General features: G+C 36.1%; 1 protein-coding gene across 4 annotated transcripts in view; it reads left to right on the top strand.

The window, feature by feature from the left end:
- LOC126415634 (probable E3 ubiquitin-protein ligase HERC4) overlaps positions 1-15,997 on the top strand; it is a 222,530-nt gene extending 206,533 nt beyond the window's left edge. For all 4 annotated transcript variants that reach the window (XM_050083444.1, XM_050083443.1, XM_050083445.1 and 1 more), the window contains exons 21-22: positions 7,324-7,514; positions 15,669-15,997. In XM_050083444.1, coding sequence (XP_049939401.1) covers positions 7,324-7,514; positions 15,669-15,821 — 344 coding nt within the window. In that variant the 3' untranslated portion in view covers positions 15,822-15,997. The remainder of the gene's footprint in view (positions 1-7,323; positions 7,515-15,668) is intronic.
- The last annotated feature ends 221 nt before the right edge of the window (positions 15,998-16,218 follow it).

Here is a 16,218-nt window from a genome sequence, read left to right as displayed (position 1 = left end):
CAAGTTATTTTGTGCTGACATTTGTTAGAATTGAAGTGTTCTTGTTTTGTGCTATCAGCTGTGTATGCATATTGTGTAATAATGCATACAAATCAATCGGTTGTTGTTCATTTTGTTGATTATTGTCTACCTCCTTGTCTTCCTCCTCTGAATCTACTTCTTTCTTAATCTGAGATACATTTTTAATAATTGCTTTAACCACATATATAATAATTTATACTGCTGTACTTTTCTTTAACTGCTTTAACAAATTCGTGCCCCTGAGACCTTTATACTTCTTCCAAAAGAATCCTACCTGTCTGTAAAATGTATAATTGTGCTTAACTATGTATGGGCTCTTAACTTCTGTAAATGGTACTGTCACCAGGCGCCACGTATAACCCTACCTCTACTATAGTAATTTAGTATGCTTTTACCTAAATAACATAGAACCCTGTCTGTATGTTGTCACACATACTATACCCCAACAGAACAAATAATCATGTTATGGGAAAAGCCACGTATAACCCTCTGACTAAAATTAGGTTTAGTTTCCAACTAAAGTGCACTATGGGAGAATATTCCTGTCAATAGGAAAAGCTAATCAGTATGTGACGTTCACTTTCTTTTTTCTTCATTGATTGTCCTCAGTGTCGACATACTGCGTTGCTACACTGGCTGAAAAATGGGGTTTGTAATTTCCACGCTGACTACTGTAAATAATGTAGCCAACAGGTACACAGTTAAGTTTCACAGTTCTTTACTTTCACTGTTTACACCCACCAGTAATACATGGTCACATGGCCAGTGCACTATTATTTAACTTTCAATAAGCCTGATTAACAGTCCGCAGGCAAACCTCTACGTACTGCTACAATAGTTTTGTGTTGAACGTCTATGAGCAGTAACAACCTAACCACACAGTTCACAGTCTTCCAAATAAATTTAACAGATACTGTCATTGCTTTAACACATGGCCTGTTGGTGTAACACTTTATTCACGGCTAAGTTGATGCATTGTTGTTGTTCTAACCAACACAGGTTTCTTGTATGAAACTCGGCCGTGGACTGATTGTCTTAGAACCAAAAATTGGGCCGTTATATATCCTCTCAAAGTAAGTGCTGAAACTACACATTGTTCGTTGTTTAACTTACAGAAATTACAATTAAAGCTTAACTCATTAAGTTAACTGAATACATAAAAAAATTGCATCTTTTTGACAATTTATTCTACTGCGAGGGGAAATTAACATATATAGTTATGCAAACAATACCTTTGACGAAACTGAAAATTACTTAGGAATTAATTAATGGCTGGTTTTGCTAACATGTTTTCAAATAGAGCCAAATAGATCATTTAAGAATACTATTAGTTATTCCCCCACATGTTTATAATTAGTACAGAATTTATATTTGTTTATAAGTCAACAATAGAATTTAAGTTACGAAACAATTACCGATTTCACCCTATAATGAAACATACTAACTAATAATAGTCAAAATAAATTAGAAAATCAATTACATACGTAAAACTAAGCACAAAATTAGATCTGGTGTTATATTCTTTAAAACTAAGGGCCAACCTTTCTCTTTATGGAAATGCAGATTATACTCGCATATGTTAATAGTAATTAGTCAAAATTGAAAAAGATTAATTTTAAGGTGGCAGATGGCAAAACGAGGGGAAGTAAAAATATCCCAGCTTGCTTTGTCACAAATAGAGTTACCTTTTTCACAGGATTTGACCGTGTGATGTGTCTTATGGATAACTAAATCAGATTATTCAATTCTTTCCTAATATTTTACCCAGCAGTTAAATAGAAACACAGTATGAATAGCCGTAAGCCATTTGCAGTCTCCATTTGAGGCATTTTGGACGAATTTGCAGGCAAAACTTCTCCTGCTCCGCAAAGGTGTTGCCTCAGTCACTGCTGCCTACAGACTGTGTGTCTTACTTTTGCTCTAGGTAGCATGCGAATGCAGAGTGTCTTTCCTTTCAGACAAAAGCACACACCCATTTCTTATATTATTGCTAAGTGTGACCATTTCTTAAATTGTTAAATTTACATCAACATGAACAATTTATAAACACAAAATATTTTTAGATACGAAAGGTCATCAAAAAATTATGTAACATAATAAACAATTTACATAGTGTATTACTTACATTATTCACATACAATACAATGAGCTTCAACCTCCAGTATAATGCACTTTACTTTACATATACCAAAAATATAGTATGAATATGCAAAAATTTTAAAGCAAATATATAAAAATGAACCGTAAACAAATATTGTTATAACATCTCTTTGATTTCCTCGTTCCATATCCTCAGACCTCTTCGACTTCTTATTTCTTTTTTTCCCCAAGGGCTTCTGTTGCTGTTTTCGTTATGCCACTGCATCTCCAGATTATTTTCGGTACACGTTCCTAATAGATGATGCTTCCTTCTTTTTGCATAAAACTGTTTTATGATTTTTTAATGTAATAAGTTCACTGTTTACTCTTCATTGATTTGACTGCATTGATGAGGTTTTTGTATCTTCCACTTTTTCTGCAGGTCACACTCTGCTATTCGTATATAGAGGTCTGAGCTAATATTGCGTCCTCTGAAATCATGCACATCTTTGAACCTAACTTTTCATTTATTAGCTCATAATCTGTTGTTGACCTATGTCCTTGTGCTCCTTTTTAATGGTTTATGGAAGCAGATTGTTGTAATTCATTACTACTATTATTGCAACAACTTTCTCCAAATAATCCTCCTGCTCCTGTGTCACTCCGTGCTAACTCACTTAGGCCTCCCTGCTTGACCGTCGTGGATTTCGCTGAAATTTTATGTGAACATTCACACAGGTCCATGATGAACATTGGTAAAGTTTAACATTCATTGAAGCAATACTGGCTGAGATGTTATAGAAAGGCAAAATTGCTCGAAAAAATTGGCACCCAAAAAAAAATTCTGAGTTTGACTTCTTACATCTGAGGGACTAATGATGTGATGAACATGAAACTTGGCATGCAGTAACCTAACAACACAAGGTTCTCAAATACACTATTTCAGTATCTCTTTCCCATGCCAAATAAATTACATGCAAATTTCAATATTTTGTAAAAGAGCTCAAAAATTTGCTAATTTTGATCTAATTTTGCACAAAACTGTATTCTGTAAAACTCTCCAAACTGGGCTCATTAGAAAGAGCATGGTTTAAATGCCTAAAAGAGTATATTTGATTATCCATCGGTGACTAACAATGCTAGATAACTTGAATCAATGTTGTGTGCAAAAATTGTGGCATGAAAAAAATGTAAACTTTGGATTGTTATATCTCATAAACACACAATACGCAATAGCTTGGTCGTACAAAGATGTGGAATACAAAATTTCATTCACATACAGTTTTCAGATAACCTACAAATGCAAAACATTGTGAGAAGTTGAAAATACTGTATATTTGACATTTCTTTTACATGTACAATTTTCTGGTAAAGCTTCCAAACCACTTTTATTCAAAACAACATGCTTTAAGACAGTGGGTAAAATTTCCAATATGGGCTTCAATGCTACATAAATTGAGGCAATGAAAAACACTAAACTTTGGACACAACTACTTAGCAGCATAAGGTTTTCCAATATAAAATAAGTCACGTACTGATTTCTAAATTTAAACAAAATCAGTTGAATCTTTATTTTCATAAAAGTTACAAAAATGGAACATATTCGCTTTACTTTCAGAAAATCTGTTTTTCATAAATGATTTCAGACTACTTTAATCACAGTTGGAAAGAGTATGTTTTCAAGCATCCAGAAAATAACACTCAATTTTCCAATCCCATCACCTTAGGAGTCACACCCGATAGCTCTGCAATACCAGCCATGGGCGGGTTTCTTCATTCAGGTCCCCCAAGCATGTAATTTGGTGTCTGAATTTAAGTTCCAGGGCTTTGTGGTGGTACCTGTGTGCTTACAAAGCCATTTGCTAAGTACCTTCTCTAATCTTTAGGAGTATCTCATGTAGGCAGAAAAGTAATATCAGTTTTGATTTTAAACTTCTCAGCATTGCAGTTTCCATTTTTGAAATTTTGGGGCCACTTTCTGCTGTTCATTTCAGACTAATCATAGTTGACAATACTGAAGGAAGAGAGAGCATGGAAATGAGGTGTTGTTCTGGTACCTAATAAGCATCCTGTCTTTTGAGCTATTAAAATGAATTAGCCGGACATTGAGGATGCGTAAACTTTATCAGTGCCTCATTTTGGTCCATTGGTATGGCAGTGTTGAATGCTGAGAAGTGTAAAATCAAAATTGATATTATTTATTGCTTGCCGCCTGTGTGAGATACTCCTGTAGATTTCAGAACTGGAGAAAAAAAACTTAGCAAATTCATTTGTCGGCAGACTGATACCACCACAAGGCTTTAGAACCTAAATTAAGAAACCAAATTAGAGGCTTGGGAACCTGGATAAAGAAACACACCAGTGGCTGATACTGCACAGCCACTGGACATGACCCCAATGGTGATGGGCTTACTGGATACTTACAATTTCACCACGGATCAACACAATATATTGAGGTTTTATGTTTCAATTTAAAAACAAAAGCCACATCCAACAATACACGAACAACAGGTTGCTGCAATGTAGCCTTTTGCCATGGCATATTCCCATAAAGTCGTCCGCCATTTTCATGTACTGTTAGCGTACACTGGGAAATCGAATGTGGTTTTCTGAATATTTGAAGACATACTCTTCTCAACTGATTAGTCTGAAATTAGTTATGGAAAACAGATTTTTTAAAAGGAAATTGAATGTGATTCATTTTTATAATTTTTATAAAAATCGAGTTTGAACTGATTTTGTAAAAGTTTAGAAAGCAGTGCATGAATATTTTGTATTGGAAAACCTTGTATTGCTAAGTTGTTGTCCAAAGTTTTGTGTTTATCATGCTTTTCATCAACAAAATTGCCTCAATTTGTGTAGCAATGTTAACCCTGAAGTGTAAAAGCTTTAATTCAGTTATTTGGCATGTTATAGGAGAAGATGAAAAGTTCTGTCACTCGATGAGCTTCACTGGGAATCTATATGTTTCAACTAGATCATAGAAAGCAGGAAGTGGAGAGTTGACCTAGGTATAAATGACATAAAATCTAACCATGCCTTACACCTAGAATTAGGTGTAATGTATTTGAAGGCATATTTCTGCACAGACTGGTCTCCAAGGGATGTTGCATTTCAGTGTGTTTTGTGGCAGGAGAGGATCCTCTTCTCAGATTTGAGTGTCTGCCAATGAGTATTAATCAAAAAGCAGTCATATCTGTCTTTGTCATATGATCTAATTTAATGTTAGCAGTAACCATGACAGCTGAGTTTATTGTCCATTGAAGAATCATGATGAGTTTTCTAACATTTCATGATCTGTACATTAATAAAAACTTTATAGGAAGGTGGGAAAATGCCATTATGTCTTTGTGTATACACTTCAACTGGTACAAAGTTGTAAGATTGACAGTCTGTTAGTTAGAAATGCAGAGCTGTGAATATAACAAAAGAATTGATGTAACAAACAACTGATAAACCTGATATGAGGAGAAATAAACGTAAAGGAAGTGGGTGAATTAAAATAGTTCAGTATAACTTTGTATCAAAATCTAAAACAAATTGAGACTGACATCCGTGAGCACTTGTAAGTGAGACTCCACATGGACATGTACTGGCAGATGGGTTCAATGGTGGAAGAAGAAGTTTTTCCACATTATGTAGGTCATGTGCAATTGCAGTTTGGCGTCATTAATAGCAATAACTTGAATCGAAGCAAGAATAAAGTGGAAACAGTTGTCAGAAAATCCAACAATTTTTGAAATCCATTGTGTAATGTTTTCACTTAATTTTATTTATTGTCATGTGTAACTCTCCATTGTTATTGCCATTTGAGGCCTCACTTATTACCTCTCATAGAAACCACAATTTTACAACACAGAACGAAAAAGTAGTAGTTTTAGCAAATTTAAATGGTATGCTTTCTCACCCATTTATGAAAATTATGCTATCTACACACACATTTTTTTAAATCTGTGAATTGGTTGTAAAGACAATTTAATGTGATGCCTATTATTATAACAATGTGTATGATAAATCGTTATAACTCTAATTACTATGGCATTGACTCATTTCGAAGAATTGACATTCTTATGAAGAATTTAATATGGGCAAAGGGAATGAGATGTGGGTGGGGAGAATGTTCCTTCCTCATTAAAATTCTATTCACACTTATCAGACAGTTCAAAATGTTTTCTTGTGTTTCAGTGTAGACTTTGAAATTGTAACCATCAAAACTATTATTTGTAGATCCAGTTGTTTTGTATCTGTGTATTCTGCAGCCTGATGTCAGGAGCCTCTTATTCATATCGTACATTATACTAGGTAATGCACAATGTTCAGTAACTGTTTTCTTTCAGAATGGGTCCTGATGCCAATTTAATTTTTGTCCAGTGTTAAGTTAACTCTGAAGCTAAATAGAGTACTCAAACCACTGTGGATGATGCCATGGAAAGATAAGGTTTCCACAGGTTCTCAATTGTGTAGATATGTCAGTAATCAAACCGTAAAATACAATGATATAACAGTATTCAACACTTTTTATGGCAGTCCTTAAAGGCAATTTTCAGAACATTTGGAACACACGACAAAAATTTTACATGTTCTTGGTTACCACTTGATTAAACCATTAATTAAAATCACACACACCTTGTATCCACTGACAGCTGGAGTCAAAGACACTTTGAGCAGACTCCTATAAGCCTGTTCACAAATTTGTACTTGAATTAAAAGCTTTTCATGAATGTTTTCTTGCTTTTTGGTCTCTGTTAGTACGATGCTCCTTGCAGTTTTTGAAGCAATGACTTCATCCTTATGGTAATATAATACCCTGTAGTTCAGAATAATGTTTCCAGTCACATGCACTCATACAGCCCTAATAATAAAGTGAAACCTGTGCATACTTGTATGCATGTACACTTGGGTCCTCAGGCATGTGCACACTAAAGTCAATCCTGTATTTGACTAAGGAATATTGGTTTAGTGATTTGACAAAGAAAAACAGCCAGATTACAATAAATTATTTATTTTTGATTCCAGTTACCAGTCTCTGTCTATATGATCATTTTCAGACCAGAGGCTCAGATGATGTGAGCAGTCAGTATTTGAAGCTGCTTTGAGTACCAACTGGAACATGTCATAAACTGCAGTTGGACTGTTTCTTATTGTTAAAACTGTAATTTACTACATTATGATTCCTCATTGACATAAAAAAATTCATAATTTAATGGTTGTTGTGTCTCTTAGGTAATGAAAACTATGATTGGGAGGAATTACAGAGAAATGCACAGTACAAGAATGGATACACAGAATCTGATGAAACTATAAAATATTTTTGGGAAGTTTTCCATGAGCTCACTCCAGAACAAAAGAAAAAATTCCTATTATATTTGACGGGAAGCGACCGGATTCCAGTCCAAGGAATGAAAGCTATAAAGGTATTTTGAAATTAAATTTTAGTTACTTATTCATTTGTATTATATTATGCAGACAATATTTTAGTAAATTTCTGATTAAAAAACTGAAATCATTTTTCCGGAATCTACTGAAACAGTTGAGAAATGGAGCATAGCAATCCAGTGCATGTAGTAGTCATTTGATTTGACAACAGAACCATCTGTGTGAAATAAAAGTTATGATTAACCATGCTAAATCATACCTTTCTTTTGGTCTCTGCTCTGTCTAAATAATTAATTCAGTGCAAGCACTCCAGTTTTAAAAAATTAAAAAAACTTTTGCCAAGCCGTGTAGGCAAATTTTAAGAGCTTCAGATGTAGTGAGCATTCACGGAGGAACAGGGAATCAGTTCACAGCATCTCTCCATTGGCTTGGAAATAATTAATTAGTGTGTTGGAGAGCCCTTCAGACTATATAATGTGTATTTTTTCCTATGACACCAGTTATTCATCATGTAACTGAAATTAGTTGGTATTATTTCTACACAGTTATTAATGTTTATCTTGATCACAATTGTTTGGTTATTTTTAATAAAAATCCATACCGGCCACATATTAACAAGTCCACTTGTCATTCAGTGATAAAACAGAAACAAAAGTACATAAGGAGCCAGTGCATTCAAACTAAACAAGATATTGTTTTTCATGATGTACAGAACACTACAAATGTGGAGATAAAATCATACCACAAAGAAGTAAAAATATTCTCACAAAAATAAATATATGGTCTCTCATCAGATCTGTACTTCCTAGTAGAAATATAATGGCTACACTGTTCATGTTTGAAGGAACTCATATTGGTGCTAGTTTGCACTGCAATTAATAGTCTGGCAATAATAAAATTATCAACAACATACTAATGTTTTCTTGTATCTTTATAGTGAAGTAAAATAAGCTGTCTTTGGATATATTTTGGACATCAAAAGCATGGTTACTATTATTAGTAGTGGCAGTCATCACCCAAGGACACAAAATGTAGTATAATTTAGGTCCATGATCAGTAGATTACTGAAATTACCTCTCAACAGAGGTGCCATAAAAATGTGTTTCGGGTGCCCAGGTCAGGGGGAGACTTAGCTGACTTGGGGTTCTGGGCGGCTTTTCCCAACTCTGCTCCTTTTCCTTAACCTCACCAATCATTTTCCTTCGGCCCTCTTCATTCTCCTTCAACCCTTTTGCCAGCAGAAGGAGCCACTGGCTCCAAAACCTTGCAAACATAATACTTTTCATGTGTGTGCTTCTGCCACTGCTTGGTAAGTAGATTTTTTCTCTCTCCAATTACTTACATTTTCAGAAATTGATTATTTTCATTTTTATAAACTGTGATTTAACATTTAAAATTACACTATTGGCAAATCAGTGCACTTGTTGTTGGTATGTCAAATTGAAGTAAATACAAAATAACCTGATTTACATGAAACTCACATAAGAGTATCGACAACTTTAATTTATATGTTTCAATCGAATGAACCAGAGCACAATGTCATTCACAGGAAGTTGCAGCACATGCCACATATACCTTGAACCTTCACTCAAATATGGTTAATACAAAAAAAAGGGGGGAGGGGAGGGGGACGCACCACACAGGAATTATCCACTTGGGATGGAAATCAGTAGATGTGGTGTACTTGTGCAGACAGATGACTACAGTTTTGGAAAAAATTGATAATTTATACAAGAGAAAGAGCTTCACAAATTGAGCTAGTTAATAATGCATTTTTTCACCTTTGGCCCATATGCAAGCAGTTATTTGGCCTGGAATCTCATTAATTTGAGCAGAATTGTCTTCAGCAGTGAGCCGAACTGAGCCCTGATGACCAGTGAAGAAGTATCTGGAGACATCCCGGACAGCAGTGGGATACCAGTCTGTCACATGCCATACTGCTCTGACAGTATGGATTGATGGTCCGGGGTGCCATTTCTGTTCTTAGCTGCACCCATTTGGTTGTCATTCATGGCACTCTTACACTATAGCAATATGTTTATAATATTCTGTACCTTGTTTTGTTGCCCTTCATGGCAAGCTGTCCAGGGCTTACATCTCAGCAAGATAATGCCCACCTGCAAACGACGACAATGTCTACTGCTTGTCTTTGTGCTTTGCCAGACCCTGTCTTGGCCAGCAAGGTATCCAGATTTCTCCTGAACTGAGAACATTTGGAGCATTATGGTTGGGGCCCTCCAACTATCATGGGATTTTGATGGTATAAAGCACCACTTGAACAGAATTTGCCACACTGTCCCTCAGGAGGACATTCATCAACTCTATCAGACAATGCCAAGCCAAATAACTGCCTGCATAAGGGCCAGAGGTGGACCAACACGCTATTGACTGGCTAAGTTTGTGAAGCTCTTTCTCTTGAATAAATCCTCCGCTTTTCTCTGAAACTGTAATTGTTTGTTTGTCTGTAGAAGTACATCACATCTACCAATTTCCATCTCATTTGGTTAATTCCTTTGTGCTGAGTTGTAAACAACATTCATGTGCCAAATTGTGTGTTCGAATAGTATCTCACCTGAGTAACAATGAAATCCTCAGCAAATCACAGTTTGGATTTCAGAAGAGTTGACCTGCTGAGAATGCTGTTTGCATTTTCACTCAACAAATTTTACAAACATTAAATAATACAGTACTGCCGGGTGTTATTTTCTGTGACCTATCTAAGGCACCTGACTGTATTCTCCTAGATAAATTGAAGTTTTATGGTATTGATGGTATAGCCAACCAATAGACAATGTCATATCTAACCAAAAGAATGCAAGAATTTGTGCTAAGAAATTCAAACAGTGTAGTCCAGGGACATTATTCTGACTGGGGAGAAATCACTTACATGGTTCCCGATGGCTCAATCTTAGGTCCACTGTTGTTCCTCATATACCCAAACGATCTACCATCTAATATACAATAAGTAGAATTAGTTCTTTTTGCAGATGGCGCTAGTATTGTAATCAATTCAAGCGTGCATACGGCAACAGAAGAAATGGTAAACAGTGTTCTTAAAAGTATCATTGACTGCTTTTCTGTGAATGGGCTCACCTTCTGTTTTAAAAAGACACAACATATTCAGTTCTGTCCAGGGGTACCACATTTCTTCTGGACTAAATGAAAACTAAATAAATTCTTAGTTTATAAAACCAAACTGTCCTTTAAAATCCCTGTAAATTGTCATCTGAACTTTCTTCTTCTTTCTGTTCTTGGTTATTGTTGTATGCCACAGTTCTTGAAAGATTTAACAATAACGTCTTCTCTCATTCTAGACCATGACTGTGTTATCCACTGACACACTTATTTGATTGTAGGTCATTCTAAATCCCCCTTTGGTGTGAGTTCACGTTGGGTTTCATCCGTCATCCATTTGTTCCATTCCTCTCTTGTATACACTTTAAATCATTTATTTATCAAGACATCAAGAGGTTGCAACTGTTATGTGCAAGTCATCTTAGAATAACAGCAAGCTCTGTATTTCCCTGTATCAGTTTCACTTTCACAGAATTTTTCAAATTACTCCTGAACTGATCTATCACAAGAAGTGAAATCTTATTCAGTAAATCATCCTCCTTTGCTTCCACACTCTGTTAATCCGTAATTTCATGCTAACCTCATCCATTCAACCCCTCTCATGTGTGTGAACATCACTGCCTGGTGGTATTTGGTCATTTGATTAAGTTCGGTACCTTCAACACAACATAAAAGAAAACAATGTACTGCATTTTTTCATGGATTTTTTTTTTTTTTTTAGCACCATTCATGATAACAGTTGTGTTGCCCAGCACATCAAATGTCAGAAGAGTTTCATCCATATTTGCTATTTAGGTTATCTCCACAATGGTTTTCATACATTGTTGAATAATAAAGTGATAGGAAGATAATATTTTCTCTTCATACTCTTGTGGCATTTTCTGAGATGTTTTGGTTTGCATGCTAAGTCCATGATGCTTCATAAACCTGTTGCACCAACTAACTCTACCCAGAAAGTTTGTTAGTTCCACTGAAGTGCTAACTTATGACCATGTACTTGAATCATTTTTGTATTAATTCCAACCTCATTTTGACAGTGTCCTTGAATCCATTTCAGTGCATCATCTTACAGTTTTGACCATTTTGCATTCAGTCCTCTATTTGCACATTTAGCCTTCCTAACCTTTTTCAGTTCTTCTTTACTAGCGTGCATCATGATTGATTTTTTTTTCTATTTGTGGAGGTCCGAAATGCTGCTCTGTTTCCATGTTCTTCTGCATGTGCTATTACTTTCAGTTTGTAGCCTGCATTATATGAACACCTTTTATGTTTTTCCATTACGAAACTAGCTACCAACACAAATATTTTACTGTTACCAAAACTTAAATCACTTTCATTTCCAGTTCACTGGCATTGTAGACTACAATCATGCATCATAGGCTAGGCAGAGTTCTGGTTTTGTGATGGCAAAGCAGGAGAGAGACAGTGTTAGCAAGCTTCTACTCATGTTTGTCGCATCAATTCATGTTTGTTGCATCAGAACACTGCTGCTGTCAGTTGAATCCCGTGTTTCCAGATAGAGATAGGTGACCTGTGGCATAGAATATATGGCCATTTTTAAGACTAGTGGAAATTATCAGACACTGAACATTTCCATATTAATTTTGAATATAATCTGCATCTGAATTTTGGAGGCAGTTTCTCGAAGAATGTGAAATTGGCTCCTTGCTTGTGTTGCGCACTTTCCTGGATGTTAGTAAAAAACAATGAAGTTCAGAGAGATGGACAGAGGGAAATGATGGATCATGCTAGGCAGCATTATTAGATAAGTACTTTGCGCATGTTTCACACAAGCTAGGAGTGTGAAGATGTGAATATGGGGTACAAAACAGGCTTATAGACCATTCATAAAAGAATATAAAAACAGTGTAATAGAAGGTGAACAGGCAGTGGCACAATAATTGTTGGAAGACGAGGAGTCTACCTGTCAAATTAATATCTTGTCAACAGTGGAGGCTAGTAGTTGATTTTGTAGTGCATAGTTTGGGATATGGTGAGAAATTTGATGCTCCTCCAGTAAATGAATGTAGTTTACTTTCGTTTTGCACTGGCATGGCAACTTGCAAGATCCTCAAAAATGCTTTGTTGTTACAACAAAATCTCATTGGCAATTTTATAAACATAAAAGAAATATAAGCACACAAATTGACACATTGTCTTAGTTTTATATAAAAACAAAGATGAGGTGACTTACCGAACAAAAGCGTTGGCAGGTCGATAGACACACAAACAAACACAAACATACACACAAAATTCAAGCTTTCGCAACAAACTGTTGCCTCATCAGGAAAGAGGGAAGGAGAGGGGAAGACAAAAGGAAGTGGGTTTTAAGGGAGAGGGTAAGGAGTCATTCCAATCCCGGGAGCGGAAAGACTTACCTTAGGGGGAAAAAAGGACAGGTATACACTCGCACACACGCACATATCCATCCACACATACAGACACAAGCAGACATATTTAAAGACAAAGAGTTTGGGCCACAGAAAGAGGAAAATAAGACGACAGAAAAGATTTCGAAATGCAACAGTGACAATAACAAACGTAATTGTTGGATTCAAATTAATGATATCAATATAATGGAAGGAAACATTCCACGTGGGAAAAATTATATATAAAAACAAAGATGAGGTGACTTACCAAACGAAAGCGCTGGCAGGTTGATAGACCTCTTTGTCTTTAAATATGTCTGCTTGTGTCTGTATGTGTGGATGGATATGTGCGTGTGTGCGAGTGTATACCTGTCCTTTTTTCCCCCTAAGGTAAGTCTTTCCGCTCCCGGGATTGGAATGACTCCTTACCCTCTCCCTTAAAACCCACTTCCTTTCGTCTTTCCCTCTCCTTCCCCCTTTCCTGATGAGGCAACAGTTTGTTGCGAAAGCTTGAATTTTGTGTGTATGTTTGTGTTTGTTTGTGTGTCTATCGACCTGCCAACGCTTTTGTTCGGTAAGTCACCTCATCTTTGTTTTTATATATAATTTTTCCCACATGGAATGTTTCCTTCCATTATATTGATATCATTGTCTTAGTTATTTATACAGTGTGAGATACATGCTAAATTATGCAGGTTAAAGAAAAAATTATATTTTGACAAACATGAAGCATATTCATTTTTGGGTAAAACCTGCCAGTACTTAGAGATCAACCGCATATTTGTTGAGCATCCATCACCCTCTTACCATGGCTTGCCAGAAATTAGTGTTGAGAATTCTTCAGTTTAGTATCTCATCACACTGAAATTGTTGCCAATGATTAGTTGAGAAATAATACAAAAAGGACTACTTCATTTCTCAGCAACCTACTCCAAAAGATGAAGTAACTTTGACCAGTATAGAAGAAAGTAAATTGCGTCAACCTTGGAGGTTTTATGTATCATTTTATTTCTTCACATTGCATGGCACTATTTTGTCATAGCTTAAAATTACCTTTTCCTGGAACATTTGATTACTTTCCCTCAGATAAATGACGTATGCACAAAGGGCGTTCAAAAAGTTTTGCAGTCGTCTCTATTTTTTTTATTTTTTGCAGGAGGAGAATGAAATTTTTTGTGAACATACTTGGAACATTTAGCTGTACAATGAGCCTACTCAATGTAGCCTACATTAGCTGTGACACATCTGGCCCAACGTTCTTTCCATGATGTAAATGCACTTTGGTAAAATTCTGGGGACTGACTTTTATTCCATCGCTTATCACAGGAAGTAAGGTCTTTCTCACTATCAAATGTTTTACTGCATAGGTGGGCTTCCAGACGACCAAAGAGGTGAAAATCAGACGAAGCCAAGTCCGGACTGTAGGGAGGATGAGGAACAATTTTCCTGATTTTCTTGTGAGTCATAAGTGCTGTATGGGGTTTGACATCGTCATGGTGTAGATTGATGAGCTGACCCTAAAGCTGTGGTCTTTGGGCCCTGATGGCACCTCGCAGCTTGTCCAATGACAAACAGTAATGGTCTCAGTTGATTATGCAGCCAGGTCCCAAAAAGTCAATGAAAATGGTACCACACTGATCCCAGAAGAAGGAGGCCATCACCTTTCCACCTGCTGTTTGTGAAAGTCTTGGTTTCTTCTTCCGAGGGGAACCCAGATGACGCCACTCCATGGATTGGGTTTTGCTCTCGGATTCAGACAGAAACAACCATGTTTCATCCTGGGCAATGACACCATCAAAACACTGTTTCCACTCTCCAGTAAAGGTCTTCATGAGACCCTCGCACACATTCTTCCTCATCGTTTTCATTTCTCTTGTCACTAATCTAGGCACCCAACGTGCACAGATTTTTCTGTACCCTAGTGACTGTACCAGTGATACCACACTACCCAATGGCAAACAAGTCATTTCAGCAAGCTGTCATGTCATCACACATCTGTCATTTTGGATTATTTTATCAGTGGTCTCCTTATTCACATCACTCACTGCCGCCGATGGTCTACCGCATCGTGGATTGTCCTGTAGAGAGAAATCACCTTCTTTAAACCTCTACAACCACCGTTGTATATTGCTGCGATATGCTGTGTGTATATTGCTGCGATCCACTGTGTCCTCGCCATAAACAGGGAGCAACTTCCTGTGAATCGATGTGGCAGGGTCATCGCCAGTCTTGAAGAGGAACTCCATCACCGACTGTTGTCACAACCTGACATCTACTTCATGGTCCATTATGGCTCACCTGTAAATGAAAGAAAATACTTTTGTATACCCACTTATACCTAAATGTTCCAAGTATGTTCACAAAAAAATTTATTCTCCTGCAAAAAATAAAAGAATTAGAGACGACTATGCAAAACTTTTTGAATGCCCTTTGTAATTACCAGCCTGAAGGGCAACAATAGGCGCACATATAAAAATGGTAATGACATTAAAGGTTTTAGAGAAAAAGTGGGAATGTCGCAAAGGGTAAGGTATGTTGATTTTTGTGAATGTTTATATATGAATACTATACTCTGTCTGGAGCTAAAAAGAAGATAGCTACGCAGATATGGTGTATGCTTGATTTAAAAAGTCACTATCCTCAATTTATCCAATGCTTATTTAACTTTTCTGATAAGTTTTGAATTTCTTTTGCAGTTTATAATGGCTTTCCTGGCCTTAATTAACATTCTCTTCTTCTTTTTTACAGATATACATCCAGCCAACGAATGATGACAAATACCTTCCTGTAGCACACACATGCTTTAATCTGCTTGATTTACCTCGATACAAAACAAAGGAAAGACTTCGTTACAAACTGCTTCAGGCTATTCAACAAACAGAGGGATTCTCCATAGTTTAAGGGGGCTCTTAGGTAGACGTATTCTTAGCTGTTGCCAGAATCAAATGAGATTTTTGAGCAATTTGTTTATGATTTTATACAATGCTGCCTTTAATGTTGACATATTCAGATAATGCCTATAATTTTTTGTATATACAATATGATCACAAATACATGTTGAAATTTGATATATTTTATTTAAAGTGTATGGATGTAGAGAAAAATATTGACCAGAGACGATATTTTTTATAGCTTATGAATGCAGGACAACATTCTTCAGCCCTAGTGCACCAAATTTAATAAATATGAATATGTGCCTGTAATTCTGCTAGTTCAAAACAATACAATAAGCAAAGCTGAAAGTATTTTTATTACTAGACTTAAATTTCATGTGGCTTTAATATTAAAAACACACACA

Source organism: Schistocerca serialis, chromosome 1 (genome assembly GCF_023864345.2).
Source record: "Schistocerca serialis cubense isolate TAMUIC-IGC-003099 chromosome 1, iqSchSeri2.2, whole genome shotgun sequence".
In the NCBI taxonomy this organism is placed as follows: domain Eukaryota; kingdom Metazoa; phylum Arthropoda; class Insecta; order Orthoptera; family Acrididae; genus Schistocerca; species Schistocerca serialis.
The sequence above is the reverse complement of the archived record's forward strand: the minus strand, read 5'-3'. Positions and strand labels throughout refer to the sequence as shown.